At 40.5% G+C, this 18,577-nt stretch overlaps 1 protein-coding gene across 1 annotated transcript in view; it reads left to right on the forward strand.

Annotated features, from left to right (window-relative positions):
• Nucleotides 1-227: 227 nt before the first annotated feature.
• RBM33 (RNA binding motif protein 33) overlaps nt 228-18,577 on the forward strand; it is a gene marked incomplete at both ends in the record, with an annotated part of 114,088 nt that continues 95,738 nt past the window's right edge. Inside the window, 2 exons of the mRNA XM_079711346.1 lie at nt 228-270; nt 14,253-14,331. Of these exons, the coding sequence (XP_079567472.1) occupies nt 228-270; nt 14,253-14,331 (122 nt within the window). The remainder of the gene's footprint in view (nt 271-14,252; nt 14,332-18,577) is intronic.

The following is an 18,577-nucleotide window of genomic DNA, read 5'->3' on the forward strand; positions in this document are numbered from 1 at the left end:
GGCGGGCCGAGCCGGCCGCCATGTTGCGATAGTTTGTTGTTTTCTTCCTGAGGAGGAGCAGGCTGGAGGCCCAGCCACCTGCCGGCCGCGCAGCCATCCGCCCCCAGGCCCGGCCCGCTGCCCCCCGTGTCTCGTCCCCCGCCGCGCGTCTCCGGGCCCCGGCTGGCCCGGCGGCCCCCACAGCTGGCTTGGTGGGGCGAGGCTGAAGGCCGGGCCCAGCGAGCACTATGGCGGCCGCGCTGGGAGCGGGCGGAGGAACCGGCGCTGGAGGTAAGTGAGCGGCCCCGCGAGGGAGGCGGCGGCGGGGGGAAGCGGGCCGCTCCCGGCCGTCGTTGTGCCGTCGTGTCCCTGCCTTCGCGGCGGTGAGGCGTCAGGCTCACCTGAGGTGGCGGGCGGCCTGCGCGGGGGGGGAGGACAGCGCCCGCCCCCGGGCCCTTTGGGGGAGGGTCGCGGCCCAGGGGGAGTTGTCCTGTCGGGCTCCGGGTGGTTGGCACCCCTGCACTAGACCCGGCTAGGACTCACCTACGTGAGGGGATGTGTTTGTGCGGAGTTTCGGAGAGCAAGGAGTCTGAAAAAATAACCTCCCCGGGCTGGTCTCATTTTCCATGAACTCCTTAGTGGTCTGATACCGACCTATTAGGGCTTCGTGATCAGCATCTTACAGAGATGGAAACGGGGCTGAAAAGGGTCAGGTACTGATGCAGTTCCTCTGGGTAGTTTCTCTTGTTTTCCGAGCGTAGATGAGTTTGATAGGGGACCTAACTCAAAACAGATTTCAGGTCAAATCACTTTCTGGTTGAAATCACGTTTTGTTGATTGAGTTTTTTTTTTTTTTAACGTGAGAAAAACACTTGAAAGTGACTTTACGATAGTTCGAAAACTTTGATAAAGGAGACCCTTAACTGGTAAAGTATGAACAACAGCAGTGTTTGGGCTTAGTTCTCATTATTGAAAGGTCAGACCATCCTACTGCGTGTTCTTTAGGAATGCTTATTTATGAGTACTTTGCAATAATCCTGTCTAGGTCTAAGTATTTTGGTCTGAGTATTGAAGCGCTCATATGGCGCAATGGAAAAACCCACAGAGACTAAACGCAAGAAATGTCACTTCTGGCAGTATGATTTGGTGTATGCCATTTTTCTGTCACGTGATTTTTTCCCTGAGGCTTTCTAGTTAAATTTTGAAAATACTTGGTTTACCTTCCTTACTTGGTTACTTTCTGGGGTTCAAAATCATGGTTCTGTATCATTTTCAAAGTGTAGTCTGGGAACTCCTGGGTCAGAACTGTTTCCATTAATAGTACTACTGTCACTTGCATGTTTCGCTCTTTCACTGGAGCATAGTGGAGTGTTCCAAAGGCTGCGTGACACGTGAAGGCGTCGTTGTACAGGTGGCCAATGGAATGTGTGCTTGCATAGCTTTTTGAGTTTCTCATTTTTAATTTCGAAAATAGCAAATGTTAGTGAATGTAATTCACATAAACAAAAGCTTTTTGGTGTCCTTAGTAAATTTGAGTCTAGAAAGTTTTTAAGAATGGCTATTTTAGAGGATTAAGTGGGTTTTGTCCTTGATGATGTGGAGTTTTTCCTTCCATTTTGTCACAGGTGCCTGGTTTCCCATTGCTTTTAGACTAAAGCCAAACTCCTTACCGAGGTTTGTGAGTTCTGCATGACTCGGTCCCCCAGGCTCCCCAAGCTCTTGGGTCAGCCTGCTTCCCTTTAGGAGGACTGCTCCTGCCCTCCCTCTGGCTCTTCATCCCCCAGGTCTCAGGCTCCTTGGGAGGCCTCCCTTGAGCATTCTTTTTTCTGTCTCACATATGTCCATCTCTTGCTTGTGTGCCTCCCTCACCTAAATTCTGTGGCACCTTTCTTTCTTCAGAGCATTTACCTGAGTTTGTGATTTTATTTGCTTATTTATTTACCTTTTTAAAATCTCCCTTCCCGAGGAGCCTGTAAGCCCCCTGAGGACAGGAATGCTGCCTGTTGTACCTGCCATGTATTCCAAGTTCCCGGCGTGTGTGCCCCAGTTTGCTTTGTTCACTTAGTAGTAGGTCTTGGCGATCTCTCCTGTGTTAGTAGGTGAGAGTTACATGGATCCACCATTTATTGATTAACCATTTTTGTATTGATGGGCATTTCAGTTATATGTCCTTTTCCACTGCTGTGGAAAATTGTGCACTAAACGTCTACAGACACATCTTGGTGTGCTTAAGCAAATATTTCTGGAGGATTGATAACTCTAGAAGTGGAAATACGGTGTTGTAGGCTACATATATTAAAAACTTTTTTTGTGCGTGTGTTTTTTTGTTTTTCGGCCTTGCCTCTCGGCACGTGGAATCTTAGTTCCCTGATTAGGGATTGAACTGATCAGGGATTGAACCCGGGGCCACACCAGTGAAAGCCCGGAATCCTAACCACTAGGCCACCAGGGAACTACCGCTCCCACCCAAGTTTTCTTTTATTGAAGTGTAGTTGATTTACAAAGTTGTGTTAGTTTCAGGTGTACAGCAGAGTGATTCATTTATATATATTTACGCATATATATATTTTCTTTTTCAGATTTTTTTTTTGTCACTTGCCTTCATAAATTTTTTTTGTAATGGTGTCTCCATGCCAAGAGTTCCTCTGTGCTTTTAATACCTTATGCTTCTGTGCTTTTTTTATGTTTAGCTTTTATTGCATATGGAATTTTATTTTGGGTGTGGTGTGAATTTGGGGCTTCTAATAGTTCTAATATGATTTATTGAATTATCTTTTCCAACTTTATAACATATTAAATTCTCATTCATAGTTTTAAAAAATTACTGCTCCATGGTGTGTGTCTATTTATATTATAGCATGTTTTTCAGAAATTTCGATTAGCTCTGCATTTAAAAAAAATAAACTTCAGAATCATCACATTCTATAAAGAATTCTGCTGAAATTCTTACTGGGATTGCATTGAGTTTATTAATATAACTTTGGGATGATGGATACTTTTACAATATGGGTTCTTTCATTCAGCAACAAGAATGTCTTGCTGTCAAGCTCTTTTTTGCCCGTCAGTTATCTACCACATTTCTGAGTACCTGCTCTGTGCTGGGCACTGATCTAAGAGGTTGGGATACATAAATATTGGAATAGAAGAGATTGCAGATACGAAGAAAATTTTACTTAAGGTAAGTTCCATAGGAGAAGAGATCTCTGTCTTCTATGGCACTTACCTTAGTAAAATTTTCTTTATATAGTTTTCATACATTTCTTGTTAGTTTTATTCCCAGATATTTTGTATTTGTTGTTGTGGATGGTGTAGTTTTTCATCATATTCTGAAATTTGTTGCTGATCTACTACAGAAAAACTTTTTTTTGTTGGTTATTGTGTATAACTGGCTTATTGGAATCTTTTTTAAGAGTTCGGTGCTTTAGATTTTCTAGTCAGACTGTCATATCTGCAGTCTCTTCTATTTCAGTATTTATGTCTCATTTCTTTTTCTTGTACTTCTCGTTCTAGAGCCATTCCTTGTCAAGTCCTCCAATATAATGTTGGGTAGTAGGGGTGATGACAGGCATCTTTGTCTTGTCATGAGTTTAATGAGTGTTCTTTTAATGTTTTACCAGTGAGTATGGTGTTTGCTGTAGTTTTCTGGTAGTTATTGTTTGTTTAGCTAAGAAAGTTTATTTTTTGAGTTGGGGTTTTAATTTTATCAAAGCCTTTTCTGCATCATTGAGGTGATCATGAGGTCCCTTCTTTAATATCTTGCTGTGATGTATTGATAGATTTCCAATGCTGAATCAGTCATGCAATCTTGTGTTCAAAACCTTCTGGTTCTGTAAGTCCTTTTCAGTGTTTTGTTGCTTTTCATTTTAGGGTTTATCTGTGATCATAAGAGAGATAGGCTTATAGTTTTGTATTTGTGTGTGCACATGGTGCTATCCTGTTTTTTGTAAGATAGGCTGACTTCCTAGAATGAGTTGTGAGATTTTCTGGACATTGTAAACATCTCTTTATTAAATGTCAGAAGAGCTCTTGTCTGCAAAGCCATTTGGATTTGTTGCTTATTCATTTTTCGGTTTCTTCTGATGTTATTGGTCTATTTAGCTTTTTTAAATCCATGGGTCAATTTTGATAAATTTTTCTGGGAAAATTATCTTTATGTTTATATTTTCAGATGAACAAATATAGAGTTAAAGGCTTCAGTTTCCTAAGAGTGGGTGTGTTGAAGGTAGGTAAATTTTTGAGACCCATGCATGTCTGAAGAAATTCTTACTTTATTTTCATACTTGATTGATGATTTGGTTGGGTCTCGAACTCTAGATTTGACTTAGATTCATTTTCCTTAGATTTTTGGTGGTACTGCTGTGTTGTTTTCTGTCTTCCAGTTCTGCTCTTGAGAAGTCTGATGACATTCTGTTTCCCTGTTATTTGTATGTGACCTTTTTTCTCTTCCTGGAAGGTTTTAACAGTTCCTCCTTATTGTTATAACATTCATTAGCATAGGTCTTTTTCTATTTCTTGTGCTGCATTTGGTGGATACCTTAGTCTGGAAATATGCATCCTTCAGTTCTGGGAAATTTTCTTACGGTACTGTCTTTCTCCTTTCAATTCCTCTGTTCTCACTTTCTGAAATTCTTATTATTGGATTTTGATGCTTCATTTCTATACAAAAGATAAACATGATGAGGTAGTTCATTAAGATTCTTTTGGAAGGATAGATACTTTGGTAGTTCACAGAGTCAGATAAAGGAGTTGGACAACTAAGACCAGAACAACAGAAATCAGGGCGGTGTGGGCCTTGGGCGGGCTTGCAGCTGCTGATGGGGCTTGCTCCAGCTAGGCTCTGTGGCTGCCACTTCCTCATCAGTTACTCTTCTTATAAGCACAGGAATTTTGTTCCTGTTTGGCCAGGTGCTGTTCATCTTTAACTGATTTAGCTACAGCAAAATGTGGGTCCACTGTTCTAGATCTTTTGATATTTTTATGTTTTTTGGAAGAAGCTGTAACTCCGGTACTTATATATAATTATATTTTTAAAATATTGGCAACCAAGTTGATTAAAAAAAGACAACATAATTCAAAGAGAGTGTGTGTCTTCTAGGCCACCAGATTGCAACCTGTGCTTCAGAGTGATTCTGCCGTCATGATTTTGTAGGTTCCATGAATTAGTGATCTTCCTACCTAAACATTCAGGAAGTTACGGTTACCCTTAATATTTTTACATAGGAAATCAGAGGGTTTGTTACTGCAGTTGCTTCCTGAATAAATTCAAGAGCGTTGTACTTCGTGTTTGGTAGACCAGAGCTTAAATCTGATTTTGCCGTTAACTAACTTTGATTAGTCTTACTTTTCACATCTGTAAAAGGAGAATTTGGGGATGGATTAAATGAGAAAACAAATATAAAAATGCTAGCTTGCTGAAGTAAAATGAAGCCTCTCTTCAGCTCTTCAGTAGTGCTAGGCTTATTTGAGCTTTATCAGTCTTGTTTGTTTTAGTTAGGACAGAGGCCATGCTTTGCATTCCAAGTATGAAGGGCTTTAACACAGGAATTAGAGGCTTGTACAATCCTTGGAAAGGCTGGGGGTGTGATGGTCAGGAAAACTTAGTCTGGTTATCTGATGCTGATGGTTGGGAGCCTGCCCGGACGCCCTTGTAACTGAAGACTATTGCGAAGCTCCAGTGGACTGTCTCAAGTCTGCAGTACTGGAGGTGTTGACTTCTGATGGTATCGAGTCTCAAGAAGCCCCCACTGACCGTCACAGCTCCTGCAAGCCCGGATGCCACACATGGTTTTCAAGAGCACATTCTGACCTCTGAGAACCTCATATCTGCAGTGTGTGTGTCCGTCCGTCATCTGTCCTGCCTCTGCCTCATCAGAGTAACTGATGATAATTGTGACTCAAAGCTCCTGTGGCTGCCTTACCTTGCATACTCTAACTCAACACCACACAGCGAAGGAGGCTCTGGGAAGTCCACTTCTCCCATCCTCTGCACCATCGCGTAGAGCGGTGGGGACCACAGTCTCAGCAGAGCTGTTACTTCTGTCTGTGGAAGGAAAGACGGGTGGAAGGACTTTCTCCCTTTCTTTAACATTTCTTCCCTTACACTTCTTCACCAATTTAGCAGCTAATCTTTAGCAATTGAGAAGGTTTCACTTTTTAAAAAGAAGGTGTGGATTCTTGGGAAAAGACATGGGGTGTCATTTTCTCTAGATTCTAAGTCATGATGGGAACATTCAGTTGGCTGAGCTCAGACTTCTTGTCCTCTCCCAGCCTGCCCGGGCCAGCAGAGAACTCAAGGGTCTAGCTTTTATGGCTTCCGTAATTGGGAGGCAGAGCCCTGCTCTGTCTTCTGTCTTCCTTCAGGACTCATACTGTGATTAATTTCCAACACAGGAAGAGGAAATTCAGTTGTAAGACTCGCAAAACAAATTGTCAGTGTGCACTGCACTTCATAAGCGAAATACAAAGTTCACTTTAGGGAAACCTCTCCAGGGTCCCATGAAAGTGAGAGAGTTTTAGAACAAAACTACAAATAATTTTTCAAGTACGTGATGTAGGGGTGCTTTCTGAAAATTTTGCTTGGTTACTCAAGATTTGGTAGTTATACTGTGGGGCAAAGATGCTCACTTTGAATGTTCTTAAATATTAGTCCAATTCCTTTCTCTAGTTGCTGTTTAAATAAAGGTTCTGGATTTCCTCACTTACAAAATATGGAATTTTGACTCTGTTAGTGATTCAGAATATGAGCATGTATACATGAGAATGGTGTTGAGGCGAAAGAAAGAAGGTTAGAACCTTTGGACTAGAGCAAAGATTGGCAATCTTCGTAAAGGGCCAAATGGTAAATATTTTAGGCTCTGCAGATCACAGGGCTTCTCTTGCAATCCTCTGCTGTGCCTTGTAGCTTGAAAGACCTATAGAGAATATGTAACTGAATTAGCATACAGTGTTCCAATAAAAGCTTATTTACATAAGTCAGGCAGTAGCCAAATTTGGACAAAAAGAGGTGGCAGACCCTACGTGGCCTGTGGACTGCAGTTTGCTGACCCTTGGACTAGACAGTTGCTAGAACCCTGTTCCAAGTTAATATTCTATAAAATTTCTAATCTAAGCTCCAGGTTTCTGGAAAGGATGAGGAAATAAGAATGATAAGTAAAAGAGTTGTGTTCGTTACAGATATCTAATTGCTGTGTAATTGAAGATTGTAAAAATTCCAGTAGCTGTTTTTAAGTCTTGCAGATGAGGAAAGTTGATTCCCTGAATAACATAGCATGTCTGGTATAATGTTTATGTTTAGCCTTAGAAGGAGAGTTTCTAGGTAAAGGCATTGACTACTCTTGTCCTGCTGAGTTAATCTTCCCCTTGGTCTTCAGGGATGCGATGTTCTTCCTTTAAAACTCTGGATTAGTGTGGACATGTTTTGTTCTCTTGGTTCTGCTCAGTATGACAGATACAAACTAGAACTTTTAAAAAAAAGGATTTGTTTATATTCTAAAGGAGAACAGAAGGGAAGTGATGCAGAAAATGTAAGAAGAATAAAAATAGGCATACAGAGTTCTTGTCTTAGTTTGTTTCTTAGGATTTTGAGTTAGAATTCTTTTCATATCCATTTTGACATTCCATATTCCAGGTGGTAAGAAAGTATGTTTTTGTTTTCTGCTTTATCAGGTGTGGTTTTTCCTTTGCTTAATGTGGTTTTGTCCAAGCACAAGGTTACCCACATTTACAACCTTTTGTGTCTCCTTTTGGGAATTCTAGTTATTTTCCACTTCCTTTAGGTATTTAGTTTCTCTCGGCAGTGTTCCATAGTTCTTAATTTATAGGTCTTTCACAAGTTTTATTATGATTATCCCTAGTATGTATTTCGTATTTTTAAGCTAGTGCAAGGATTTGTTTTTTAATTTCCAACTGCTCATTCCTTGTATGTAGAAAAACTATTGATTTTTAAAATATTGTTCTTATATTCTGTGACCTTATTTCATTCACTGCATAGTTTCAGTACCTTTTTTTCATAGATTCCATATGATTTTCTCCATAGTTGATCTTGTTTGCTGTGAATATTGACAGTTTTACTTCTTCCTTTTCTATCTGAATTCCTTTTATTTCTTTTTCTTGTCTGGTTGCACTAGGTAGAACTTCCATTACAATGCTGAATTGCAGTGTAATCGAAGCCACAATCCCAGTCTTGTTCCTGATTCCAGATGAAAGCACCGAGTCTTTGCCTTTACCTGTGATGTTTGCTATAGGTTTTTCTTACAGATGCCCTTTGATCAGGTTAGGGAAATACCATTCTATACTTAAATTTGATGAGAGTTTGTATAAGGAATGTGGATATTGGGTTTTTTAAAAAAATAAATTTATGTATTGATGTATATATTTATTTTTGGCTGCGTTGGGTCTTCGTTGCTGCATGCGGGCTTTCTCTGGTTGCAGTGAGCGGGGACTACTCTTCATTGCGGTGTGCGGGCTTATTGCGGTGGCTTCTCTTGTTGCAGAGCGCAGGCTCTAGGCGCGTGGGCTTCGGTAATTGTGGCACGTGGTCTCTAGAGCGCCGGCTCAGTAGTTGTGGCGCACGGGCTTAGTTGCTCTGCGGCATGTGGGATCTTCCCGGACCAGGTCTTGAACCCGTGTCCCCTGCATTGGCAGACGGATTCTTAACCACTGTGCCACCAGGGAAATCCCGGTTACTGGGTTTTGATTAATGCTTTTTCTCCTTATATTGAGATGATAATATGGTGTTCTACTTTTAGTTTGTTATTGTGACACATTACATTGATATTAAAAAGGAATTGATTTTTGGATGTTAAACAAACCGTTCATTCTTGGGATAAACCCATGTGGTCATGATGTGTATTATCCTTTTAATGTATTATTGAGTCCTATATGCTAATTTTTTAAAAATAATTTTTGCATGTATGGTCATGAGGAATAATGGTCAATTTTTTCTTTTAATATCTTTGTCTAGTTTTATAGTGGCCTCAGAATGAATTTGAAAGTGTTTTCTTAGTCTGTTTCATGTATCTCTGCTGTAATCTTTTTTTTTTAATGGACACAGTTTTCTCTTTTAAATACTTATTTTATTTTTTATTATTTATTTGTTTATTTTTGCTGCACCAGGTCTTAGTTGTGGCATGCGGGCCTCTTTTTTAAAAAAGAAATATTGATTGATTGATTGATTGATTGCTGTGTTGGGTCTTCGTTGCTGCGTGCGGGCTTTCTCTAGTTGCAGCGAGCATGGGCTACTCTTCATTGCGGTCTGCGGGCTTCTCATTGCGGTGGCTTCTCTTGGTGTGGAGCATGGGCTCTAGGTGCAGGGGCTTCAGTAGTTGTGGCACGGTGGCTCAGTAGTTGTGGCTTGTGGACTCATTAGTTGTGGTGCACAGGCTTAGTTGCTCTGTGGAATGTGGGATCTTCCCGGACCAGGTCTTGAACCCATGTCCCCTGCATTGGCAGGCAGATTCTTTTTTTTTTTTTTTTTTTTTTTTTTTTTGTGGTACGCGGGCCTCTCACTATTGTGGCCTCTCCCGTTGCGGAGCACAGGCTCTGGACGTGCAGGCTCAGCGGCCATGGCTCACAGGCCCAGCCGCTCCGCGGCATATGGGATCTTCCCGGACCGGGGCACAAACCCACGTCCCCTGCATCGGCAGGTGGACTCTCAACCACTGCGCCACCAGAGAAGCCCTGGCAGGCGGATTCTTAACCTCCGGGCCACCAGGGAAGTCCACATGTGGGCTTCTTAGTTGCCACACTCGGACTTCTTAGTTGTGGCATGTGGACTCTTAGCTGTGGCATGCATGTGGGATCTGGTCCCTAGACCAGGGATCAAACCCGGGCCTCCTGCATTGGGAGCGTGGAGTCTTACCCACTGGATCACAAGGGAAGTCCCTCTGCTCTAATCTTTATCATTTACTTCCTTTTGCTATCTTTTGGTTTAATTTCCTTTTCTTTCTCCAGTTCGTCAAGATTTAAATTAAGGTTGTTGATTTGAGATCTTTCTTCTTTATTAGTGTAGGCAATTGTAGCCATAACTTTTCCTCCAAGTAGTGCTTTTGCTGCATCCCGTAAACTTTGATATGTTGTATTTTTGTGTTCATTTTTCTCAAAGTACATCTTATTTCCCTGTTTCTTATTTCTTCTTTGACCTATGGGTTGATGAAGTGTACTGGTTAATTTCCATGTATTTGTGAATATTTCAGTTTTCCTTCTTCTGTTTATTTCTAGTTTTATTATACAGTTGACCCTTGAACAATGAAGGGGTCAACTGCAACCCTCTATGCAGTTGAAAATCCACGCATAACTTTGCAGCCGGCTTTCCATATCCATGGTTCTGCATCTGTGGATTCAACCAATCACGGATTGTGTAGTACTGTAGTACATATTTATTGACAAAAATACACACATAAGTGAAACCTATGCAGTTCAGTCCAGTGTTGTTCAAGGGTCAGCCATTTTTTAGTCAGGTTTGTATGCTTTGTATGCTTTTGACCTTTTGAAACTATTAATTAAGAATTGTTTTACGGCCTAACATATATCCCAGAGAATGTTCCGTGTACACCTGAGAAGAATGTATATTCTGCTGCTGAGTTGAGTGTCCTGTATTTATCTGTTAGGTGTAATATTCAGTATAATTTCATCTTTTTAAAAAAATGATAGTACTGTACCATTTATTTTTAAATAAATGGTAAATAAAGCTTTGCAAAGTCTTAAATTTCTATTTAACTTCCAAATACTCTCATCTTAACTTGATTATGTCTGCAGAGACCCTGTTTCTAAATAAGGTCACATTCACAGGTGGGGGAATGGGGAGGTAGGACTTAAATGTGTCATTTTGGGGCACACAGTTCAATCAACTACAGAGTCAGTTAGCAACAAATTTCTTCTGTTTTCGTTTAGCTGTGAATGTCTTTTTTTCACCTTTATTTTGATAGTTTTGCTGGATATAGAATTCTTTGAGCACTTGGTATATGCCTCTGACCTCCATTGTTTCTGATGAGAATTAGCTGTTAATCTTATCGCATTTGTTAAGTGATGAGTTGTTTTTCTCTTGCTGCTGCTGAGGTTTTCTCCTTGTCTCTGAAACATTTTGACTGTGATGTGTGTATTTGTAGATCTCTGTGTTTATTTTACTTTGAGTTTGTTGAACTTTTTGAATGTGTAGATTAATATTTACAAATAAATTCGAGAAGTTTTTAGCTATTATTTCTTCACATATTTCTCCCTGCTTCTATTTCTCTTTTTCTCCTATTACACATATATTTGTGTGCTTAATGGTATCTCACATTTCTCTGAAGTTATGTTCATTTTTCTTCATTTTTTCTTTCTGTTCTTTGGATTGGATAATCTCTGTTGATCTGTTTTCAAGTTTACCAGTTCTTTCTTTTTTGCCAGTTCAAATCTGTTGTTGAGCCCCTCTAGTGAATTTTTCATTTTAGTTATTTTTCAATTATAGAATTTCTTTTTGCTTCTTTTTTATAGTTACTGTTTATTTGGTGCAACATTGTCATCATACCTTCCTTTAGTTCTTTAATCATGGTTTCATTTAGTTATTTGAGCATACTTATAATGACCAATTTTGTCTGTTAAAGCTGATGTTCGTGGCGTGTGGCATCTTAGTTCCCTGATCAGGGATCAGACCCATGCCCCCTGCACTGGAAGTGCAGGTTCTTGACCACTGGACTGCCTGGGAAGTCCCGCACGGGCAGTGTCTGTTGCCTTTTTTCCGGTGGGTTATGGGTTGTGCTTTCCTGTTTCTTTGCATGTCTTGTAATTTCTTGTTGGACATGGGACATTTTAGATAATATATTGTGTCACGTCTGAGTGCTGGTCTCCCCACTTCTCCACCCCGGGCCTGTTTTTACTTGCTTGTTTACCTTTTTGGTGACCAGCTAGGTTTTAAGTGAAGTCTGTTCCCACCCCACATCCCACTCTGAGCAGTGTGAAGCTTCTGATGTCACTCCTCAAGGGGGCCACAGCCTTGGGCATGCCCACAGTCACCCTGGGATGGTGGTGCTTTGGCTGGGCTCCTTCTGTCTTTTTCTCTAACCACACCTTCCACAGTGCCCTGGGCCATAATTTCCTTTACAGACTGACCGGTCAAATTCAGGCTCCTTTGATTGGATAGTGTCTGAGGTCAGTGATTGAGATCTGTTCTAAGTAAGTTAGGGCCCTGGCCCCTGTCTCCTCATTTCTCTCTGGTCCACTAGGCATCCTGCAGTTCAGTCCTTATCTCCAGTGACTCTTATCTTTCTAATCTCTCTCCAAAACCTTCACTGTTTTTGAGAGCACCTTTTGCTTAGGACTTTTTTTGTACTCTGTTCATAACGAAGTTAGTTCCTCTGAGAGAGTTTTGGAGCTCTGTTGTTACAAGGTTTGCTTTGCCCCTTGGGCTGACTCTGAGCCCCAACTCTTGTGCTGTGGGTGGGGACAGTGATGTACTTGTCTCTTGGGTGACACCCTTGCTCTAGGAGCTGAGTGCCTGGGTGGCAGCAGGGTGGGGGGCGGGTGCTGGCAGTAGCCGTGGATCTGCTTGCTTACCTCTCAGTATGAAACCCCCATCCCGTGAGCTGGGGCAGGGGTGATCTGGGTGCCGGTGGCGTCTGTACCACACTTGGGGCCTGGGTGAAAGAAGGGAACCCCGGCCTCCTGCTCACGCCTGGGAGTTAGCCTCAGCGCCAGGCAGGTTGCGAAGGGGGAGGAATGCTGAGGTCTGTTGTTCTTGGCTTCACTGGTCTAGAGTGGATGGAGTTGATGCCTCACTGAGCTGCGAGGGGGAGGAGTGAGTGGGTCCTGGTTCAAAAACCACAGAATCCTGTAACCGTTCTTACCAAATGTGAGTAGATTTCTTGAATGAGTGTTTTCCATTTAATGTATGCATTTAGAATCAATTCCAGAGACATGAGTCATTTCATTAAAAATAATTTTCACCAGTTTCACAGAGTGGGTTGGTGGAGCTCCTCCTGATGTTATCCTGGAAGCAGAATTCCCCAAGGATGCTAATTCTTTAATATCTCTCATTCTTTTTCTTCTTCTTTTTTTTAAAGCAGCTATTCTGTTTGGTAGTGTATGGTAGGAATTGATGTATTACCTTGTTAGAACTTTATTGGTTAATTTCTAGCCCCAGGCTGGAAAAATTCCTGGGGTTTTATGTTTATGTCATCTTGCTCCCCTAGGTAGACTCTCTGGGGAGACATATGCTGCTGCTTCTCAAGCCTCTTTGCTTGCATGTGTTCTAAGATGAAAAACTTAAATTCCAATTCTTTGACTTTCCTAATAATAAAAGTAAATTTGAAAATGAGGTAGGAGATGTGGTGTATATGTGAAATATACACTCAGTATGGAAAAAAAAAGTAAAATATCTTAAAGTTATCTGTATTGAGTACATGTTATAATGATGTTTTTGATACACTAGGTTAAAATGTTGTTAACATTTAACCTGTTTAAATTTCGTCTTTATTTAAAAATTTTTTATAATTCTTTTTTTAAAAATTGAAGTATAGTTGATTTACAATATTGTGTTAGTTTCAGGTGTACAGCGAAGTGATTCAGTTATTTTTTTCAGGTTATATTCCATTATAGATTATTATAAGGTGTTGAATGTAATTCCCTGTGCTGTACAGTAAATCCTTTTTGCTTATCTATGGTAGTTTGTGTTTATTAATCCTGTACTCTTATTTGTCCCTCCCTCCCTCCGTCGCTGTCCCCTTTGGTAATCATAAGTTTTCTGTGTCTTTTTCTTTTCACTTTTTAAAATGTGAACAGTAGTAAAATTTAAAATTATGTATGTAGCTTGTGTTGTACTTCTATTGTTTGTTAATTCTCTACATAATCTCTACTGCCCTTAAATAGGGTCTTAGTTTTCCATGATTAATTTGGAAAAATGTAAAAATTTCAAAAAGTATTAGAAAAGTCTCTTTAATTTTTGCAAAGTCGGCAATTTTCCCCTTTTATATAGTTGTAGTAAAAAATAAAAAATATGTACTCAAAAACCATTGTTTTAAAAAGAAAACAGTTTTACTTAAATTTATGATTAAAAAAAATGAATCTGTCAGTTTTCATGCCTAATAGTGTTTAGTAAGTTGATTTTCTTTAGGTAGATGTGTGCTTTAAAATTTTTTAATTATTAAAAATGGCTAAAGCATTTATAATTGTTGTATATGAAATTTTACTATTTTAAAATGTCATGTCAGGAATCCTTAAATGAAACAAGTTGTTTCAGTATTTGAATGTGTGTCTGCTTTAATTTAGTAAGACTGACTTTCGTGGCCTCTCGCTCACAGATGATGACTTTGACCAGTTTGATAAGCCTGGTGCAGAGCGGTCCTGGAGGAGAAGAGCTGCAGACGAGGACTGGGACAGGTGCGGAAACCCCTGGTTATGTGCAGGATCCATGCTGTTTATCTCCTGTCGCTAGGCCACACAGACATCTTTACTGAAAGCAGTGTGTTAGCTACTGATGCTCTTTCCTGGGCAGGCTGGTCCTTACTGGGCTAAAGTAGGGCAGGGGTGAGCACTCCAGGTGGAAGGCTTTGTGGTGGGCTTCTACCCCAGGCCTGTGCTGTCTCAGGGCTGCCCGTGGAGCACTGGGGGTCTTATCTCTCTGTTTTTATACAGTGATGGTATTGACTTGGTGGGCACCCAGGGCTATTATTGGAGTAATTGTACGCCTGCAACAACAATAGCAACAGAATTCCTCCACATTCTACATTATATTTGGCTAGACGTTAACATTTTTGCTATTATAATTTGTGTAAAATGGTATCTCGTAGTTTAAATTTGGATTTCTCTGATAACTAGTGAAGATGGAAATCTCTCTTTAGGAATACACACACACACACACACACACACACACACACACACACTATTAAAAATGTCTACAGTTATGATAGATGTCAGTTCCATGTAGTGATTACTTCTGGGAAGGCGCTCTAGTAGGGGTTAGAGGGATGTGCACTGGAGAAGTGCACAGAGGCCTTCATTTGAGTTGGGGGAGTTCTCAAATGATGACTATTCGTTGCGTATTTCTTACCATCTTAAATACTGTGTTGAAAATATGAACATTACCTTGGAGTTGCAGTCAGAAAGTTTGATAATGAAGGTCAATAGACCTGAATAAGGAACAACAGTGATATACTGCTGTGAAAAGAATACGTGGTTGCCGTTTGAAAACTGTGATGTCCGAGAAGTACCGAAAAATCTACATTAAAAACTATGTAATTCTTATAGTCTACATAAAGTTGATTACCCTCAATGATTCTTAAGGTAGTCCATAAAAAAGTGAGAGCTTAGAGCAAAGTTTTCTATATAAGCAGTCCTATTGGGAAGTACTGATAACTAGTTTTATTTAAAAGACTATAATGGGGAGCTGAGTAAAATCTTGTGTATTTTCATAGTTTACTCATCATTTGGACTTTCTGTTCTGTTAGTCATATGGTAGTATTTATGTCTGTTTTTCTTTTGGGTTGTTTGTCTTTTCCTTATTGATTTTAGGGATTCTTTATACTTTTTGAAATTTGTTTTTTGCGCTTAGAGATAACTCCTTCCAGTCTGTGGTATGTATTGTCTTAAACTTAATAGTCTTCAAGTAGATTTTTATAAATAATATCATTATAATCTTTTCCTGTATGTTTTTTTAAATTAAAATATGAAAAATGTATTTGGAAATCATTTTCAGACTTATGGGAAAGTTGCAAGAATAACCCAGAAATTCTTATAAGCCCTTCTCTCAGACTCACAGTTGCTTTTTGTCATATTCATGTTATTCTCTCCCTCTTTACACACTCACATACACACACATAGAACATTTTTCTTTCCTGCACCATTTGACAGTAGTTTGCAGTAGTTTGTATCATGCCATTTTCTTCTGAATCTACATTGGTTATCCAAGGTTTGTCAGTTGTCCCAGTCATGTGCTTTCTAGCCAAAAATGAGTTTCTTTTCCTCCTCTTTGTTTCTTCATCTGGAAGAATTCTGTCTTTAAAAACTTCTGTAAAGGCTTCTGTAAAGCCTTTGTCTTTGATGACTTTTGACACTTTTGAAGAGGACACACTGTTTTATCTTGTAGCAGCCCTCAAGTGTGGTTTTGCTGGTGGCTCCTCAAGCCTAGATTCAGGCTGTGCCTTTGGTAAGGAGCGCTCTTCGGTGACACTGTGGCCTTCCTGAGGCCACCTCTTCAGGAGACACGTGATGTCAGTCAAGCTGCTTTCTGCCTTTTGTCCTCAAGAAATCCTTCCCTACCCAGTATTCTGTATGTTCCTATGAAAGGTTTAAAGTGTTTTTTTGGTCTCCCTCCCTCCCTCCTTTTCTTCCTTCGTCCCGTCCTTCCTCCTGAAATTGATTAAATTGATTGATTTTTTTTTTTTTACTTATTGAGAATTTCAAGTGTATATGAGAATAGTACAGTGCAGGCAACATACCATCCTTCAGCTTCAACAGTGTCAGTGGGAAGCACTGTTGTTTTATCTGTGATCTCTGTAACCCTCCTCACATCACAGACGTAATTTCATCTGAAAATATATCAGATTGTATCTCTCTAAAAAATAAAGGATTTATAAATATAGCCATAATAGAGTTATATCTAAAAAGAAGTCCCTTAATAGGAATGTTTTATTAATGTTCACATTTCCCTGATTGTCTCATGTATATATAAGTATATAACAAATACACACACATATAATGTGGATATGTGTCTGTGTGTTCTTTTATAGTTGGACTTGGAGTCCAAATAAGATCCATATATCATAATTGATTGGTAGGTCTTTTAACTATTGTTTCATCTGTAAGTTCTCTCCACAGTTTTTGTTAGTTCCCTGCAGTTTTTGTTGAAGAAACAAGGGGGTTTATCTTGGAGAATTTCTGCTTTTGGTGATTGCATCTCCTGGAGTGTTTTTAGTATGTTCCTTCATCTCTTGCATTTTCTGTAAATTCATAGTTAGATCTGGAGGTTGATCAGATTCAGGTTTGAATTTGGGCAGGAGTAGGGGCTCTGCAGTGTCTTAGTTGGTGGTGTGTTCCTCTATCAGGAGCTTCACAATGTCTTGTTAGCTTTTTGTGGTGTTACCAGCCATTAGGTGATCCAAGTGGTGATATTCTCATTCTGTCATTCCTTCTTTTTCTGTTAGTTGTGGTAATTCCGTAAACTACTTGGTTCCTCTGAGGTACAGAATAAGTGCTTGATTCTTTACTTTTATTTACCGGTTTTCAAAAGAATGGGTCAGTTCCTTAGCATCCTCCAGAGGTGAGTTCTATTTTTGAATCATTTCAAATTCATAGATTTAAATACTGCATGTGTTTTTTTTAATCCATTGTAGTTATTATTCTTATTCATGTTTGAATTGTCCCAGTATTTGTTCAGTGGGAATTTATTTTGGTTGTCCTGACATTAGTTGGTCTTCTGCTGTGATGGAATTGGGTTTTGTGTGCAGTGAGACAGGGCTCTAGTTTTTCTTGTTCTTTCCAGTGTGACTAGCATTTGTCCCAGTGTCCTCTCTTCACTCATCTTCAGTGCATGTTTGCATATGAAGATTCTGTATCATATGTATTTCTTTATTTGATATTTTTAAAGCATAAAATGGCCTCTTCCATGTACTGGATGGTAGAGGAGAAGTTTGAAAGTTTAGGAGAAGAGTGAGTCAGAAAACATATCAGTGTACGTCCCGGTAGGAAAGAGCATGTTGAGAAGGTCTCCACTGAAGGTCATTTGATGACGGGGATGTTTACGGGGCAGGGCTAAAGAAGCAGGTGTGACACTGGGGGAGCAGCAGCAGGCCTGCGGGGGAGGGCTGTCCGAGGGCCCAGCCAGGGCTGCGCTTGTGTGGGGGGTGGAAGTGGAGCTGAGCAGGTGGGGGGGACAGTCTCTCCTCCCGCTTTGTGACATTCCGTTGGGACCTCCCGTGGCTGAGCCCATCCAGAAGAAAGGCCGGGGGAACAGAGAGCCCGTGGGAGCCATTCCCAGAGACCCCATCCAGGCCCTGGAGCCGGCAGGGACCAGACGAGGGTGGCCTGGAGTAGGGAGGCACAGAGACGACGAGCTCACAAGCAGTCTTTGTTGTCACTTAGATTTCTCATTTTGAAAGGCTGCAGCCAGGTGATTGCCTGCAAAATACCTGTTCCCTGAAGAAGTCTTTTAGTGTAATTCTGTTTGTTAGTGAAAATTTACGTGCTGCCTAAGAGCTGGTCGTCTGTCATCTTTGTTAAGAAATACCTGCCAAAGAGGTTGTTCTTCCTCCAGTAGTGTTTACTGGTGAAATCTTGTGGGAGCTCTGCAGTTGAGTGCAGGAAGCCTCCTCATCCTTTTGGTACTCCTTTCACTCCTGACAGCTACCGTTATTGTCCACGAGCATTACTGTTCACCCCTTTGACCATTCAGGTGATTTGGACCATTCAGTCCCATTAGTTCATTGTTGTTTTTGGTGACCCTTGGTGTACTTTTGGTAGTGTTTCGTATTTTACAAGTTTCTTCCCTTTTGTGTACTTCTTTCTAAGGATCCAACTTTATGATAACAATAGAGAACTAACTACATTTAACTTTTTTGGGGTGTGTACATAGTAGTTAGTATTTGGACTCTGGAGCCAGACTGTCTCAACTCATCTCCTGGTTTCTGAC

This window comes from Hyperoodon ampullatus, assembly GCF_949752795.1.
Source record: "Hyperoodon ampullatus genome assembly, chromosome: 9".
Lineage (NCBI taxonomy): Eukaryota > Metazoa > Chordata > Mammalia > Artiodactyla > Ziphiidae > Hyperoodon > Hyperoodon ampullatus.